The sequence below is a fragment of the Salvelinus namaycush genome, chromosome 4, assembly GCF_016432855.1.
Source record: "Salvelinus namaycush isolate Seneca chromosome 4, SaNama_1.0, whole genome shotgun sequence".
NCBI classification, from domain to species: Eukaryota; Metazoa; Chordata; class Actinopteri; order Salmoniformes; family Salmonidae; genus Salvelinus; species Salvelinus namaycush.
In genome coordinates this window covers 68775444-68792999 of record NC_052310.1, presented here as the reverse complement: position 1 = coordinate 68792999, position 17556 = coordinate 68775444, and the positions used below count along the sequence as shown (strand labels likewise).

The following is a 17556-nucleotide window of genomic DNA, read 5'->3' as shown; positions in this document are numbered from 1 at the left end:
ATATTAGCCCCAGTGGGTTAACCCTCGTATTTCATGTATGCTCTTCATACTGTAAAACACTTTTAAAACACTTAGGAGAGTGGTATTATTTTTGTTTCCCCTGCCCAGAGCAAGTTTTGAAATGCCAAATGTTAGGATGACTGCAATTACATTGGCACCAGAAAGCTTCTAAATGTTGTAATAACAATTCACAGTACATTTGTCATGCCAATGTAATGCTTCTAGGTAAGTTTATACAGCATTCTATCATCACAATCTACGAGGCAGTGATTATGTGTTTCTGTTGTAGGACACTTTGCAGATCAAGTCCATCTGTAAAAATAGCGCTCAGCTCTAGATAAAATTCATATATGTCTTGACTATCAGCCATCTAAAATGTCATGGTCATTTACATATATAGGCAACTACCAAAAATAAAGGAAACACTTGAGGAAATGAGGGATACAAAGTATACTGATAACAGGTGCTTCCACACAGGTGTGGTTCCTGAGTTAATTAAGCAATTAACATCCCATGATGCTTAGGGTCATGTATAAAAATGCCCAGTTGCCCATTATTACGGCTACCATGGCTAAAGTGTGTGTGTGTGTGTGTCTGTGTGTGTATGTGTCACTGTCAGTCACCAGATCTCAACCCAATTGAACACTTATGGGAGATTCTGGAGCAGCACCTGAGACAGTGTTTTCCACAACCGTCAACAAAACACCAAAAGATGGAATGTCTCATGGAAGAATGGTGTAGCATCCCTCAAATATAGTTATAACAACTTGTAGAATTTAAGCCAAGGTGCATTGAAGCTGTTCTGGCTCGTGGTGGCCCAACGCCCTATTAAAACACTTTATGTTGGTGTTTCATTTATTTTGGCAGTTACCTGTACATCTATGCTTTATCTTTACAATTTCATTATAATTTCAATTTAATACAATCCAATATAAAATATATACTCATGTTATCTGAACATATAGAGCTACTTGACCTTCCCAGGAAAAACTCTGGACCCTTTGGCTGAGAGTTCTTTTGGTGAGATCACATGGTCAGGAAGAACTCCTGGCCCTACGGCATTCCGCAGTGTTGAAGATCATGTTGTTTGTGTCCCAGTAGCTGTGACTGTTTCTTTGTGTTGTCTTGGCACTTTGGTTGAGGAGAGCAGAGGAGCTATCCAGTCTCTACCAGGCCAGGGGAGAGGGCACTCTGCTCTGGGGCTGCAGGGGTTCTCAGTGGCCTGGGTCTTATTCTACCAGGCCAGGGGAGAGGGCACTCTGGGGCTGCAGGGGTTCTCAGTGGCCTGGGTCTCATTCAGTGCTCTCTGGAAAACAGAACCAATCATCGTACTTGAGTCACAGACGCATTTGAATGCTGTCAAATTGTTCGGTCAGAGACCTGTCAAGGGCATCACTATGGCTACTGGCTCACCTCAAACTTGGAAGTAAACTCAGCAAAAATGGCGAAGAAGGCCTCAGTGGAGGTGGCCTTGCTGTCCTCTCCGAAGTACGAGGCCACCTTAGTGAACTCGTCCATGGCTCTCAGCTGCAGAGAGTCCAGAGACTGAACCACTGGGTGACTGTTCTCCAGGAAGCCCTTTATCTTCAGGGTCAAGGGTCAAACTGTCAACTGTCAGACCATTCGAAGCACAGTGACACATTCTGACTAGTAACATACTGACCAATGGTGTAATTAAATTAAATCACATTTTATTTGCCCATTACACTGAATACAACAGGTGTAGACTTTACTGTGAAATGCTTACTTACTATCACTTTCCCAACATGCAGACTATTACAGTGTAATTACTACTACAGTGTGTTACTGTTCGCGTGAAATCATGTGAAGGGCTTTGTTGTTGATAGAAGGATACACTCATGACGGCAGCGAAGTGATCCTCGGCCGTGGCAGGGATCTTCTGACAGGCTGTCCTGATGTCCTGGATGGTGGAGTGAAGGTCAGCCAGCTCAGCTGTCAGGATACGCTGATTCACTGCAGAGAAAGTTCAATAGAAAACCATGCAGTATGACTTGTACAATCTGTACACAGCTACACCGAACAATTTACATTGACCCTCCCCCCCTTGTACACTGCTGCTACTCGCTGTTTGTTTGTTACCTATGCATAGTCACTTCGTCCCCACCTACATGTATAGATTACCTCAACTAGCCTGTACCCCTGCACACTGAATCGGTACCGGTGCCCCCTGTATATAGCCTAGTTATTGTTATTCTTATTGTGTTACTTTTTATTATAGCCTACTTGGTAAACATGTTCTTCTTCTTGAACTGCACTGTTGGTTAAGGGCTTGTAAGTAAGCATTTCACGGTAAAGTCTACACTTGTTGTATTTGGCGCATGTGGTAAATAAAGTTTGATTTGATTTGTATGAGACGAATCCAATGCATAGTGTCAAATGCCAATGCCATTCATTATAAATGTTGTAGTATTTCAGTCTTATGAGATAACTGCTGTAAGGCATAGCTGAATATTGAAAAGTAACTATCAGGAAACTGATTATCAGGAAACTGATAAGGACATGACTTGTAGTACATATTGTAATGTACTAAATGGAACTAATGCATTCTGCTAGTGAACCTCAGAGTCCTGCTGACGGACAGAGCCATGTAAAGAGCATTGTCTGGTGTTGTCTTACTGTACCTTTAGCTGCGAGTGGCACGGTTGTGAGGTCCCTGGCAAAGTTCAACAGTTCTGGGAAGTGTTGGCATAGCGATTTGGCAAGAATGTGGAGGAAGGTGGATTTACCATCCACCGTTTTAGTGGTGCTGAGCTGTAAGAAGGAAGGTGAGATAGAATTTGGCATTAGAAAGAGGTCAACTCCAAGGCAAAGACAACACAAATCCCAAAAAGACAAATGGGGCTAAAGCATAATCAGTTAGAGAATGAACATCCATTCATACCTCAGTGAGAAAGTTGATCTTAAAGCCAGTGGTTTTGTTTGTCTTGGGTTGACCATTGTTCAGGTAATTCCCCATTGCCAGCACAAACTGTAGACAGAAACAGAGGTTTAGAAACAGTTTACCGGTAACACAACGCGATCACCACATTATGCATACCTCTGAGTCTGTATCTTATTGCCTTATCCTATATGATTTTACACACAATGCATCTTCTTTAATAACCTTAGATTATGACAGCAGAGACACATAAATAATATGAAATAGACAAGAGAGCTGTTTGCCATTTCTCAACCATTAAGCTAGTGTATTCCACTCTCAGGGAGTGCGAGTTACAGTAGTTGTATTACCTCGAGGATCTTGGCCAGTTTCTTGCTGCTCCTGAGTTCTACCGAGGCCCTGTAGATCCATTCGTATCCAGCCTTCATCTCCTCTGTCTTCTCCTGCAGGGTTGTCTTAAAATGGAGGCTCCGCAGACGAGTCTTATACTCAGGGACCATCAGCATCTGGGCACACACAGATTATGAACTCGAAAAATACTGTTACTATTGGTAGTAAAGTAACATGTTACTGTAGTAAACTAGTACTACACTCTTAGAAAAAAAGGTGCTATCTAGAACCTAAAAGGGTTCGGCTGTCCCCATAGGAGAACCCTTTGAAGAACCATTTTTGGTTCCAGGTATAACCCTTTTGGGTTCTATGTAGAATTCTTTCCACAGAGGGTTCTACATGGAACCTAAAAGGGTTCTACCTGGAACGGAAAATGGTTCTATATGGAACCAAAATGGTTCTCCTATGGGGATAGCCGAAGAACCCGTTTGGAAACCTTTTTTCTAAGAGTGTATAGTATTCAGTAAAATACTGAAATGTATTTTTTTAAACATTCTAGCCTCAGTCTAGACCAGGATCCCCAACTGGTTTTATTTGGTTTTCTGGAACTCTGTTCCCAAAGTATTCCCACCCATAATAGAGGGACACGTGATCGTATATAAATGTAAGCAAGGTTTGAAATGATCATGTTTTAGACAAATATATCTGTTTGGGCTTCTTGCGGTTAATTTGCAGTCTACAAATTATTTGTAATTATGTTCCGGCCCCCCAACCAAATCGGTCTGCGGCTGAATCTAGTTGATGATCCCTGGCCTAGAGGGACTGGCTGGGCCAATATGTGGTTCCGACCAACCATTTGGGAAACATTGACACAACAGTGTCTCAGTTACCTGCAGGACAAACTGGTCAGGGTCGCTGAGTTTGGCGGAGTTCTGGTCGAAGCATTGGTACTGTTTGACTTCCTGGTCATCGGGGGCGTAGAGCAGCAGCTGCTTGATGTGGGCCGGCTCCAGTCTGTCTGTGCTCATAGTCATCAGCACCTGGCGCAGCTCACCTGGAGACAGCTTCAGGTGGGCGATCAGGATGGCTGGGGAGAGGAGGCGTGGAATAAAGGGATGGAGGAGAGGAGGTTTATTTAAGCAATAAGGCCTGAGGGGGTGTTGTATATGGCCAATATACCACGGCTAAGGGCTGTTCTTAGACACAACGCAACGTGGAGGTCTATTGGTCAATTGGTCATATACAACAAACCCCAGAGGTGCCTAATCTCTATTATAAACTGGTTACCAACGTAATTAGAGCAGTAAAATAAATGTTTTGTCATACCGTGGTATACGGGTATGATATACCACAGCTGTCAGACAATCAGCATTCAGGGCTTGAACCACCCAGTTTATAATTGTTTATTTGGACCCCATTAGCTGTTACATTAGCAACTGATACTCTTTCTGGGGTCCACACAAAACAGTCATATACAATAAAAACAGACCTTCATTGATAAACAACAACAACATGTTTCTGTAGAAATCAGAGAACCTGTGTTTGAATCTCAGAGCCACCTGGCCCTAGAGGGTCTGTTCAGATAATTGAGATAAAGGTTCCTGGGGGCCAAGGCCAGGGTCATGTTTCAGATCCCTGGGGACCAAGGCCAGAGTCATAGTTCAGATCCCTAGGGACCAAGGCCAGGGTCATAGTTCAGATCCCTGGGGACCAAGGCCACGGTTAGGGTTCAGATCCCTGGGGACCAAGGCCAGGGTCATGGTTCAGATCCCTGGGGACCAAGGCCACGGTCAGGGTTCAGATCCCTGGGGACCAAGGCCAGGGTCATAGTTCAGATCCCTGGGGACCAAGGCCAGGGTCATACTCACAGGCGTTGTAGGCTTTCTTATGAGACAGAATCTCCACCACGTCTTTCTTTTTAAAGCTCTCGGGCAGGAAGGCTGGCTCTGGAAGAGAGACTGACACATTTAATCACAGTGTAAGGATGCTGCTCTCCAGGCACCAGGGTTGGAAACACTAACAGGCACTAAAGGTGGATGGGTAATGAGAGAAGAGAGGGGATGGTAGGTGGTGCTTTATGGAGAATGCATTTGATGAGCAGGTGAATAGATGCGCTTAGTAGACTCCATGGGACAACTTGGTGAGCTGTGAAGGCATAAGAACAACATGGAAAATCAGCAATACACTGACACCATGAAACACAAAACAAGTTATGTTGAATTAATGAAAGCAATGTACTCTTCCACAGCTATGAAACCAAATCATTATACAGTATATGCAGTGTTCCCTGGCAAAAGAGACCTTGGTCTCAATGGGACTCCCTGTTAAATAAAGATCAAATAAATACACAATCTGACTATGAGGGTATAAGGACAATATTTAAAAATGTTATCAACAGAAACAGTGATATGAATACATGATATGATATGACTATGAGATGAGATGTTTGATGAAGAGATCAGAATAAAAACTTACTGGAACTCCGTTGGGTACCAAAGTGCATCTCTAGATCGAGATATTTCACCATGTCACTCAGTTTGTCATAGTCGGGGTCCTCTCCAAGCTAAAGCAGACAAAGTAGCTCACCTGTCAATACATTTCTTAACACAACAACAACAACAAACAGTACTGATTCCAGGTTCAGGGTTAGTACAATAGACTCGACACATGCCTGTCCCCAGATGGTTCCCTCAGAGTTCTCCACCTGCTCCCAGCGCAGTCTCTTCACACTCATGTAGTTGGTGTCCCCAGCACAGGGACTGGAATTGGGCAGCGGAGGCGGGTCGCAGGGGGGCGGCAGTGGTGGAGGGGGTGGTGGGGGGACCTTGTGTTTCTGGAGTTCTGACACTGAGATGGGGGTCTCATAGGTCTGTGAGTGAGGGGGCTGGGGAGGGTGACTCTGGGGCTGGGACAGGTGAGGGGCTTGAGGAGGCAGGCTGTGGCTCAGCTGGGGCTGGTAGGGCTGGTGGTGAAGCTGGTGGTGCCTCTGGAGGGTGAGCTGGCTTTGCCTGTTGGGTTGAGGGGAGGGCTGGGGACACAGGATGGGCTGGGTCAGGGGCTGAGGCTGGCTGGCCTGGCGGGGCAGGTTCCTGGGGCGAGAAGGCTGGGGAGAGTAGCGAGGGCCCAGGGGGAGAGTCATCTGAGTAGCCTGGTGGTGGACACAGCCCTGTAGCTCATCTCTGGTCGGCAGCACCTTGTGTAGGGACGGCCTGTTGTACGTGAAGGCCCGTGGAGGAGGCGGGGGAGGGGGGATGATGGGGTGCTGCGGCTGGAAGGACATGCGCGCCCGGGGGATGTGTTCTGGGGAGAAGTGGGAGAGGACAGGGGTAATGGGGAGGGGGTCGGAGAAGCCGAAGGGTGGCGGGGGTAAGGGGGTGGGTAAGGGCGGGGGTGGCGGGGCGCTCTGCGGGGGTGGGGGGATGGGGTTGTGTTCTGACCCGGAGGAGTAGGTGAGGGAGGTGGCCTCATCGTTGCTGCTGATGTCCTCACTGCTGGCACTGCTCAGCTGACGGGGGAGGTAGCTCACCTCCTGCTCATCCTGGAAACTCATCTGGACACAGCAGATAATCATCAGTCTCACACCTTCTAATCAGACACACCATGTCATCTGATTTACATCTTGTAACCATTCTTCAGACACACCTTATAATCAACCTTCATTGTACAACGATAATGCATGTAATCATTTCCTATTCATATGCACTGCTTTTCTTCAGAAACCATGGAAACCATCCCCATAAATATCTGTTCACGCAATAACAACTACAGTTACTGTACCGTCTGTATCATGTTAGTAAACATCAGATTTCTTATACTGTACTGTAGATAATTGAATAACTTGTTGGACATGACTGTTTCTGCACTCAATGAATTTGATCTGGTACACTTAAAAAAATGCTGGGTTAAAAACAACCCAGTGCTGGGTAAATAGTGGACAGAACACATGTTGGGTCATATTTGGGTGATCATGTTATTTTCAGTAGGTGTGGCCTATTGGTGGCGTGGCTTGCAGATAGGTATTCTTAGCCACCCGTGATAGTAAATGTTTTTCCTGTTCATCATGTTAAGTTTGTACACTGCAAATTAAAATGTTCCTTCAATAACTTTGCTAATTAGATATTTTAATATAATGTAAAAACATTATTATTTAAATATTATAACAAAGTGGTAACTCTCCCTACATTGGGATATGTTTATAGGCATATCATTCTCTTGAGTAAGCCTCATAAAAGCTACAAAAGTCTCAGTGCTCAACCTTAACATGTGATGACAATACTGTACAACACAACATGAACCGGAATAACTATTTGAAAGCCTCGCCCCTACTAAGCTACACCTCTAGTCTTCAGATCTGACCTGGTGGGTCATAGCTCAATAACCCAGCATCAACAACCCAACTAAGTGACCCAACTGGCTGTGTCACAATAACCCGTGTGTTCTGTCCAATATGTATTTTTTTCCAGCTTTTTTTTGTGTTTGGGTCCACAGTGGCTCTCTCACCTCCTTATAGTGCCTATCTCTTCATATACTGTCTCCATCTCTCACCTCCTCATAGTGACTATCTCTTCATGTACTGTCTCCGTCGCTCTCCTCCTCATAGTGCCTATCCCTTCATATACTGTCTCCATCTCTCACCTTCTCATAGTGCCTATCTCTTCATATACTGTCTCCGTCTCTCACCTCCTCATAGTGACTATCTCTTCATATACTGTCTCCGTCTCTCACCTCCTCATAGTGACTATCTCTTCATGTACTGTCTCTGTCTCTCACCTCCTCATAGTCATTCTCTCCAGGGAGGAAGTCTTCCACCAGAGTGACACGGTGTCCCAGCTGTTCGCTCAGAGCGTCCAGGAACTTGTCAGTGTCCCTGCTCCGGGGGGGTCTAGAGAAGGTGAAAAGCTTCCTGCGTCTGGACAGGGGGCTGGTGGGGTCGTCAGAGTTCTGGGGGGATGGAGGCGGGCTCTCCAGGCTCACATAGGGGTTGGAGTCAGCGCTGCCCGGAGAGGGGATGGTTCCCCCGTGGTAGAACTCATACAGAGGGTCGGGTAGAGGTTCCTTCCATGTCAGAGACAGACCTGATTTACGGTTCCCTGGGGAGGAGAAAAGAAACACTCCATTATTTCAAAGATGTCTAACAGAGGACTTTGTGACTAAATAAGTCTCTTTAAACTTTGTGACTAAATAAGTCTCTTTAAACGAATCGGGTTCCATCTTAAATTATCTTATTTGTCATCCTTGAAGTGAGTATGAATGACAACATTTATGACAATGTTTTTGTAACCTTTACAATTGACTGACCATTAGATTCAAGTGGTTGCCGTGTCAACAGTTTGTGTGTGTGTGTGTGTGTGTGTGTGTGTCTGTGTTACCTGTGCTACCTTGACTGAGAGAGGAGCGAGCTGGAGACTGGCCATAGGCGTCAGTCTGTCCCAGCTCCTCTCGGTCAGGCTGGGTCAGTGGAGAGCAGCGACTGTGATTCTGCTGCATGGCCTTCACAGCACTCTTCCCTGTGTACACACTCTCCAGTTCCGTGTACACTCCTGACATCTAGGGGTCGTAGGTGTGAGCAGGCCATTAGCACAAAGCACTAGGAACTCTTTATCACAAGGTCTGCTTATAAACACTTTATGAATCATAACTAGATAGTTTGTTAAGCATTATTTACCTTGAGTAAAAATCCTAAACAACATGCCTCATATTTGTCTTGCTTAAAACGTTAACATAACTATATACTAATGTTTTCAGACTGTTCATGAGCAGACGTCCAGATAAAGTGTTTCCAAATGCACTGGTAAAAGCATCTTTATAAATCATGTGTGATTGGCGAACACACATGATTAGCACTGCTGGCTCTATATGGCTGAGCATTGTGTTGCAGTTTTATACCCACGTGATTCAGGTCAGGGGACTCTGGGAAGGAGGTGCCATCTCCACACTGTCTCTCTCCGGGTGTCCCACTCCCACTCCCTGCTGCAGCCACATGAATCCCTGCGTCCACATGAAGGACAGGGACAAGCATTCATGATCATCCTCCTCCTCTCAGGCCCAGAGAGGAGGGGAGACAGCAGGAAGCATCAGAATGTAGTTAACAGCATGGAGAAGCAACAGAGACTGTAGTCCAGTCTGATAACTGTGGTCTGGATCCTAACTTGAGATCTACTGTACGCTACACCCCGTAACTTGAATTTCTGCACAAATCTCCCATAGGCGTCAATGTGTAGTTTGTGCTAAATTCCAAGTTACTGTATACATTTCTCAAGTTAAGATTTGGCCCTATGAGAGTATAGATGGGCTTAATGTAATACTAGGCTTGGATATACACTGGGTATACCAAACATTAGGGACACCTTCCTAATATTGAGTTGCGCCGCCCCCCCCCCCCCCCCCCCCCCCTTTGCCCTCAGAGCAGCCTCAATTCATTTGGGTATGGACTATACAAGGTGTTGAAAGCCCATGTTGACTCCAATGCTTCCCACAGTCGTGTCAAGTTGACTGGATGTCCTTTGGGTGGTGGGCCATTCTTGATACACACGGGAAACTGTTGAACGTGAAAACCCCAGCAGCGTTGCAGTTCTTGACACAAACCGGTGCGCCCGGCACCTACTACCATACCTCATTCAAAGGCACTTAAATATTTTGTCTTGCCCATTCACCTCTGAATGGCACACATACACAATCCATGTCTCAATTGTCTCAAGGCTTAAAAATCCTTCTTTAACCTGTCTCCTCCCCTTCATCTACACTGATTGCGACATCAATAAGGGATCATAGCCTTCACCTAGATTCACCTGGCCAGTCTATGTCATAGAAAAAGCAGGTGTTCCTAATGTTCTGTATAGTCAGTGTATGCTCTCTGTTAACAGCAGCAGGTGAACCCTCAGTCCAGGAGTGACTGGTTGAGAGGAAACCCTTCCAATCAAGGATAAGGACAAATAGTTTTTTAGCTGATCACTTTAGTACCCATTCCCAGGTGTGTTCTGATGATGCAGTCATCAGAGCTCCTCTCCCGTACGGTGCCTCTGTGGGAGGTGCCTGACACACGCACTGAGCTGCTCCTCCTGTGGTGCTCCTGTCCTGCACCTGGCTCTGGCTCTGTTGCCGCTGCGCACGCACGCACGCACGCACGCACGCACGCACGCACGCACGCACGCACGCACACACACACACACACACACACACACACACACACACACACACACACACACAGAAAGGGAGAGAAGAATTATAATGAATTAGAATAACAAAAGGAAACATCTCAGAATATCCCAAACACCCACTGAACAATAAACATATCCTCTAGTCGTCAGTTCTTGTCATGGTAATATGTAGCTGTCTTAGCCTTGTTTCTCAAGATGAACAGCAATCACCCACTTTGGAAGAGAAGAGAAACAATTATGCAAATCTAAACCATTGAGCATAACCAGTCCAAGACCCCACCTCTAACTCAACTCACTCACCCACAACAGACCCATTCCAAGCAGGCAGAGAGATGTGGCTAATGGCTAGCTGACCCACCTGCGGTCTTAAAGCCAAGGAAGCGTGAAATCTTGCTCTGACAGTGTTCCTGCTCCTCGTAGGTCAACAGCTGGTAGATGAACTGCCAGATCACCTGCTTGGCTGGAGTGTCCAACACCGGGAACACATCAACAATCAGGGTGTCCACGTTCCTGAACATTTATATAAAAGGGCAGAGCTGCCATTTTAGACACTTCTGAACATCTCATATCTTCTGAACATCTCAAAATCTGTCTTTTTTGTTGCTAAAATAAAAGTATTTTAAAACATGCTAAAATAAAAGTATTTTAAAACATGCTAAAATAAAAAGAAGAAAAACTGAAGCACACCGGTAATCTTGATGCTTCCAATAACTGAATGGATCTTTTAACCAACGTTTCATAAGGGTATTTTACAGGGAGGTGCAAGTCATTCCATGAGGTACAACTCAACTCCTACCAGTGTGCTGGAGTTATTTTTCTTATTAAGAAAACGTTTTTTCTCCATGCACCTGGTAGCATGTTAAGGTGTGCGAGTTTACTTTCTCAAACATGCTAAAATAAAAGTATGAAAAGAAAATCATACTTTCGAAAAGGTTTATTGCTATTCAGTAATGTTGATAGGGAATTTGTCTTGGTGACTCTTTGATTCTGTACTCTGTAAAATAACATGTATTGCTTGAGATTAGACAAGTTTACCATTATATAATGTATAGAATTATATCATTTACATGTAGTGCATGTAATGAGATGTAATGAACCATATTAGGATTAAAGCGTATTATTAAAGGGTAGGTGTGTTATTTGTTAGGGAAATGTCAGATTATGTAAAGAAATGTCTGTAATTCCCCTCTAGGGTAGGTAAACATCAAATCAATGTAATATTTACCCTTGATGTTTGACGCATTTCAAACAAATATATCATCCTTCCTGTCATTTGGAGAGATAAAAGGCCTCTCTCTCTCCCTCTCTCTCTCTCTTTCTCTCTCTCACTCCTTTTCCATCCTCCAAAACATACCCCCCCCCCCCCCCCCCCCCACCTCTGTTGGAAGAAGGTCTCCAGGGCCTTGCAGATGGTGTATCTCTCCTGCACCGTCAGGAGATGATCCAGCTGCTGGCTAAAGGTGCGACCATGGACCCTGATGCTGGGGGGTAGGATCTCAGCCACCCACTGCAGGGAGCTGAGGGGGACCGGGGAGCGGGAGCGGGACCTGGGGGCCACGGCAGGGGCCAAGCCTGTGGGAGAGTCTTCCTGGTCACTCTGGTCAGAGTGGGAGTAACCAGAGGGTCCGTCTTCCACCACCAGGGTGGGCATGGCCCCACTGCCCTGCAGCATGGACACCACCTTCTCATGGGAACAGTTTCTGAAGACACACACAGTCACTTTCACTACTACAATCGGCAATGATGTTGTCATAGGACCAGCTCCTACAGAAAGGTATAGAGAGTTACTAACTACAGAATTCAGTAGTGCGCTCTACTACTCACCATGTAAACCCTAGTTTACGTGGTTACTAGGGTGGTATAATGAAGTAATTGCGGGTTGATACTGTGGGTGATATTGTGCTATGGGCGATGATTCCACCCAGGCTGTGTTCACTCCTACACTTCATGTTCAGAATAAAATGGTATAATACGTACATTAAAGGGAGTGAAAGGACTTCCTACAGTCATGCATATGTGTGAGCACAGACACACACCAGTCCACTTACCATATATCCTGATTCCTAGTCACCTTACCCCTATACATATCTACCTCTATCACTGCAGTATCCCTGCACATTGTACATATGGTACTGGAACTGACCCTTTATATAGTATACTTACTTCCTTACTTTATCGTGTTCTTCTTATTTCTTATTTTTATATCTTGGTTATTTTTGTTCTACTTTGTTATTTTTAGTATTACATTGTTATTGATTACTGCATTGTTAGGGTTAATGCAAGGAAGGCATTTCACTGTACTTGTGCATGTGACATTAAAATCTGAAACTCATTATGTTGACTCACTGTCCTGTGTGCATCTTAAGGTAAAGTTATAACAGGTTTATGTACCTCATGTCCAATCCATTGAGGAAAAGGATGCGGTCGCCTGGTTTGAGACCACAGTCTTCAGCGGGGCTGTCTGAAGAGACACAGGGGAATGAGAGTCAGAGAGACAGGGGAATGAGAGTCAGAGAGACAGGGGGATGAGAGCCAGAGAGACAGGGGGATGAGAGCCAGAGAGACAGGGGGATGAGAGCCAGAGAGACAGGGGAATGAGAGTCAGAGAGACAGGGGGATGAGAGTCAGAGATACAGGGGGATGAGAGTCAGAGATACAGGGGAATGAGAGTCAGAGAGACAGGGGGATGAGAGTCAGAGATACAGGGGAATGAGAGTCAGAGAGACAGGGGGATGAGAGTCAGCGAGACAGGGGAATGAGAGTCAGAGATACAGGGGAATGAGAGTCAGAGAGACAGGGGAATGAGAGTCAGAGATACAGGGGGATGAGAGTCAGAGATACAGGGGAATGAGAGTCAGAGAGACAGGGGGATGAGAGTCAGCGAGACAGGGGAATGAGAGTCAGAGATACAGGGGAATGAGAGTCAGAGATACAGGGGAATGAGAGTCAGAGAGACAGGGGGATGAGAGTCAGAGATACAGGGGAATGAGAGTCAGAGAGACAGGGGGATGAGAGTCAGCGAGACAGGGGAATGAGAGTCAGAGATACAGGGGAATGAGAGTCAGAGATACAGGGGAATGAGAGTCAGAGATACAGGGGGATGAGAGTCAGAGATACAGGGGAATGAGAGTATGAGAGTCAGCGAGACAGGGGAATGAGAGTCAGAGATACAGGGGAATGAGAGTCAGAGAGACAGGGGAATGAGAGTCAGAGAGACAGGGGAATGAGAGTCAGAGATACAGGGGGATGAGAGTCAGAGAGACAGGGGAATGAGAGTCAGAGATACAGGGGAATGAGAGTCAGAGAGACAGGGGAATGAGAGTCAGAGAGACAGGGGAATGAGAGTCAGAGATACAGGGGAATGAGAGTCAGAGAGACAGGGGAATGAGAGTCAGAGATACAGGGGAATGAGAGTCAGAGAGACAGGGGAATGAGAGTCAGAGAGACAGGGGAATGAGAGTCAGAGACACAGGGGAATGAGAGTCAGAGAGACAGGGGAATGAGAGTCAGAGAGACAGGGGAATGAGAGTCAGAGATACAGGGGAATGAGAGTCAGAGAGACAGGGGAATGAGAGTCAGCGAGACAGGGGAATGAGAGTCAGAGATACAGGGGAATGAGAGTCAGAGATACAGGGGAATGAGAGTCAGAGATACAGGGGAATGAGAGTCAGAGAGACAGGGGAATGAGAGTCAGAGATACAGGGGAATGAGAGTCAGAGAGACAGGGGAATGAGAGTCAGAGAGACAGGGGAATGAGAGTCAGAGACACAGGGGAATGAGAGTCAGAGAGACAGGGGAATGAGAGTCAGAGATACAGGGGAATGAGAGTCAGAGATACAGGGGAATGAGAGTCAGAGATACAGGGGAATGAGAGTCAGAGATACAGGGGGATGAGAGTCAGAGAGACAGGGGAATGAGAGTCAGAGATACAGGGGAATGAGAGTCAGAGATACAGGGGAATGAGAGTCAGAGAGACAGGGGAATGAGAGTCAGAGATACAGGGGAATGAGAGTCAGAGATACAGGGGAATGAGAGTCAGAGATACAGGGGAATGAGAGTCAGAGATACAGGAGGATGAGAGTCAGCGAGACAGGGGAATGAGAGTCAGAGATACAGGGGAATGAGAGTCAGAGAGACAGGGGAATGAGAGTCAGAGATACAGGGGAATGAGAGTCAGAGATACAGGGGAATGAGAGTCAGAGACACAGGGGAATGAGAGTCAGAGAGACAGGGGAATGAGAGTCAGAGAGACAGGGGAATGAGAGTCAGAGATACAGGGGAATGAGAGTCAGAGAGACAGGGGAATGAGAGTCAGAGATACAGGGGAATGAGAGTCAGAGAGACAGGGGAATGAGAGTCAGAGATACAGGGGAATGAGAGTCAAAGAGACAGGGGAATGAGAGTCAGAGATACAGGGGAATGAGAGTCAGACACACAGGGGAATGAGAGTCAGAGAGACAGGGGAATGAGAGTCAGAGACACAGGGGAATGAGAGTCAGAGATACAGGGGAATGAGAGTCAGAGACACAGGGGAATGAGAGTCAGAGAGACAGGGGAATGAGAGTCAGAGACACAGGGGAATGAGAGTCAGAGAGACAGGGGAATGAGAGTCAGAGACACAGGGGAATGAGAGTCAGAGAGACAGGGGAATGAGAGTCAGAGAGACAGGGGAATGAGAGTCAGAGATACAGGGGAATGAGAGTCAGAGAGACAGGGGATTGAGAGTCAGAGAGACAGGGGAATGAGTGTCAGAGAGACAGGGGAATGAGAGTCAGAGATACAGGGGAATGAGAGTCAGAGAGACAGGGGAATGAGAGTCAGAGATACAGGGGAATGAGAGTCAGAGATACAGGGGGATGAGAGTCAGCGAGACAGGGGAATGAGAGTCAGAGATACAGGGGAATGAGAGTCAGAGAGACAGGGGAATGAGAGTCAGAGATACAGGGGAATGAGAGTCAGAGAGACAGGGGAATGAGAGTCAGAGATACAGGGGAATGAGAGTCAGAGATACAGGGGGATGAGAGTCAGCGAGACAGGGGAATGAGAGTCAGAGAGACAGGGGAATGAGAGTCAGAGAGACAGGGGAATGAGAGTCAGAGATACAGGGGGATGAGAGTCAGAGATACAGGGGAATGAGAGTCAGAGAGACAGGGGGATGAGAGTCAGCGAGACAGGGGAATGAGAGTCAGAGATACAGGGGAATGAGAGTCAGAGATACAGGGGAATGAGAGTCAGAGAGACAGGGGGATGAGAGTCAGAGATACAGGGGAATGAGAGTCAGAGAGACAGGGGGATGAGAGTCAGCGAGACAGGGGAATGAGAGTCAGAGAGACAGGGGAATGAGAGTCAGAGATACAGGGGAATGAGAGTCAGAGATACAGGGGAATGAGAGTCAGAGATACAGGGGAATGAGAGTCAGAGATACAGGGGGATGAGAGTCAGAGAGACAGGGGAATGAGAGTCAGAGATACAGGGGAATGAGAGTCAGAGATACAGGGGAATGAGAGTCAGAGAGACAGGGGAATGAGAGTCAGAGATACAGGGGAATGAGAGTCAGAGATACAGGGGAATGAGAGTCAGAGATACAGGGGAATGAGAGTCAGAGATACAGGAGGATGAGAGTCAGCGAGACAGGGGAATGAGAGTCAGAGATACAGGGGAATGAGAGTCAGAGAGACAGGGGAATGAGAGTCAGAGATACAGGGGAATGAGAGTCAGAGATACAGGGGAATGAGAGTCAGAGACACAGGGGAATGAGAGTCAGAGAGACAGGGGAATGAGAGTCAGAGAGACAGGGGAATGAGAGTCAGAGATACAGGGGAATGAGAGTCAGAGAGACAGGGGAATGAGAGTCAGAGATACAGGGGAATGAGAGTCAGAGAGACAGGGGAATGAGAGTCAGAGATACAGGGGAATGAGAGTCAGAGAGACAGGGGAATGAGAGTCAGAGATACAGGGGTATGAGAGTCAGAGACACAGGGGAATGAGAGTCAGAGAGACAGGGGAATGAGAGTCAGAGACACAGGGGAATGAGAGTCAGAGATACAGGGGAATGAGAGTCAGAGACACAGGGGAATGAGAGTCAGAGAGACAGGGGAATGAGAGTCAGAGACACAGGGGAATGAGAGTCAGAGAGACAGGGGAATGAGAGTCAGAGACACAGGGGAATGAGAGTCAGAGAGACAGGGGAATGAGAGTCAGAGAGACAGGGGAATGAGAGTCAGAGATACAGGGGAATGAGAGTCAGAGAGACAGGGGATTGAGAGTCAGAGAGACAGGGGAATGAGAGTCAGAGAGACAGGGGAATGAGAGTCAGAGATACAGGGGAATGAGAGTCAGAGAGACAGGGGAATGAGAGTCAGAGATACAGGGGAATGAGAGTCAGAGATACAGGGGGATGAGAGTCAGCGAGACAGGGGAATGAGAGTCAGAGATACAGGGGAATGAGAGTCAGAGAGACAGGGGAATGAGAGTCAGAGATACAGGGGAATGAGAGTCAGAGAGACAGGGGAATGAGAGTCAGAGATACAGGGGAATGAGAGTCAGAGATACAGGGGGATGAGAGTCAGCGAGACAGGGGAATGAGAGTCAGAGAGACAGGGGAATGAGAGTCAGAGAGACAGGGAAATGAGAGTCAGAGATACAGGGGAATGAGAGTCAGAGAGACAGGGGAATGAGAGTCAGAGATACAGGGGAATGAGAGTCAGAGAGTCAGGGGAATGAGAGTCAGCGAGACAGGGGAATGAGAGTCAGAGAGACAGAGGAATGAGAGTCAGAGAGACAGGGGAATGAGAGTCAGCGAGACAGGGGAATGAGAGTCAGAGAGACAGGGGAATGAGAGTCAGAGATACAGGGGGATGAGAGTCAGAGAGACAGGGGAATGAGAGTCAGAGAGACAGGGGAATGAGAGTCAGAGAGACAGGGGAATGAGAGTCAGAGATACAGGGGAATGAGAGTCAGAGATACAGGGGAATGAGAGTCAGAGATACAGGGGGATGAGAGTCAGAGAGACAGGGGGATGAGAGCCAGAGAGACAGGGGGAAGAGAGTCAGAGAAACAGGGGAATGAGAGTCAGAGATACAGGGGGATGAGAGTCAGAGAGACAGGGGGATGAGAGTCAGAGAGACAGGGGGATGAGAGTCAGAGAGACAGGGGGATGAGAGCCAGAGA

The 17556-nt window shown here is 46.8% G+C and overlaps 1 protein-coding gene across 1 annotated transcript in view; it reads right to left on the bottom strand.

Annotated features, from left to right (window-relative positions):
- Window positions 1–1234: 1234 nt before the first annotated feature.
- LOC120045701 (delphilin-like) overlaps window positions 1235–17556 on the bottom strand; it is a 37350-nt gene continuing 21028 nt past the window's right edge. The window contains exons 3-17 of the mRNA XM_038990644.1: window positions 12778–12843; window positions 11763–12086; window positions 10745–10896; window positions 8000–8319; window positions 6390–6779; window positions 5934–6332; window positions 5705–5792; window positions 5098–5175; window positions 4120–4316; window positions 3250–3405; window positions 2903–2989; window positions 2643–2772; window positions 1856–1974; window positions 1414–1578; window positions 1235–1306 (exon numbers count right to left, since the gene is read on the bottom strand). Coding sequence (XP_038846572.1) covers window positions 1235–1306; window positions 1414–1578; window positions 1856–1974; window positions 2643–2772; window positions 2903–2989; window positions 3250–3405; window positions 4120–4316; window positions 5098–5175; window positions 5705–5792; window positions 5934–6332; window positions 6390–6779; window positions 8000–8319; window positions 10745–10896; window positions 11763–12086; window positions 12778–12843 — 2743 coding nt within the window. The remainder of the gene's footprint in view (window positions 1307–1413; window positions 1579–1855; window positions 1975–2642; window positions 2773–2902; window positions 2990–3249; window positions 3406–4119; window positions 4317–5097; window positions 5176–5704; window positions 5793–5933; window positions 6333–6389; window positions 6780–7999; window positions 8320–10744; window positions 10897–11762; window positions 12087–12777; window positions 12844–17556) is intronic.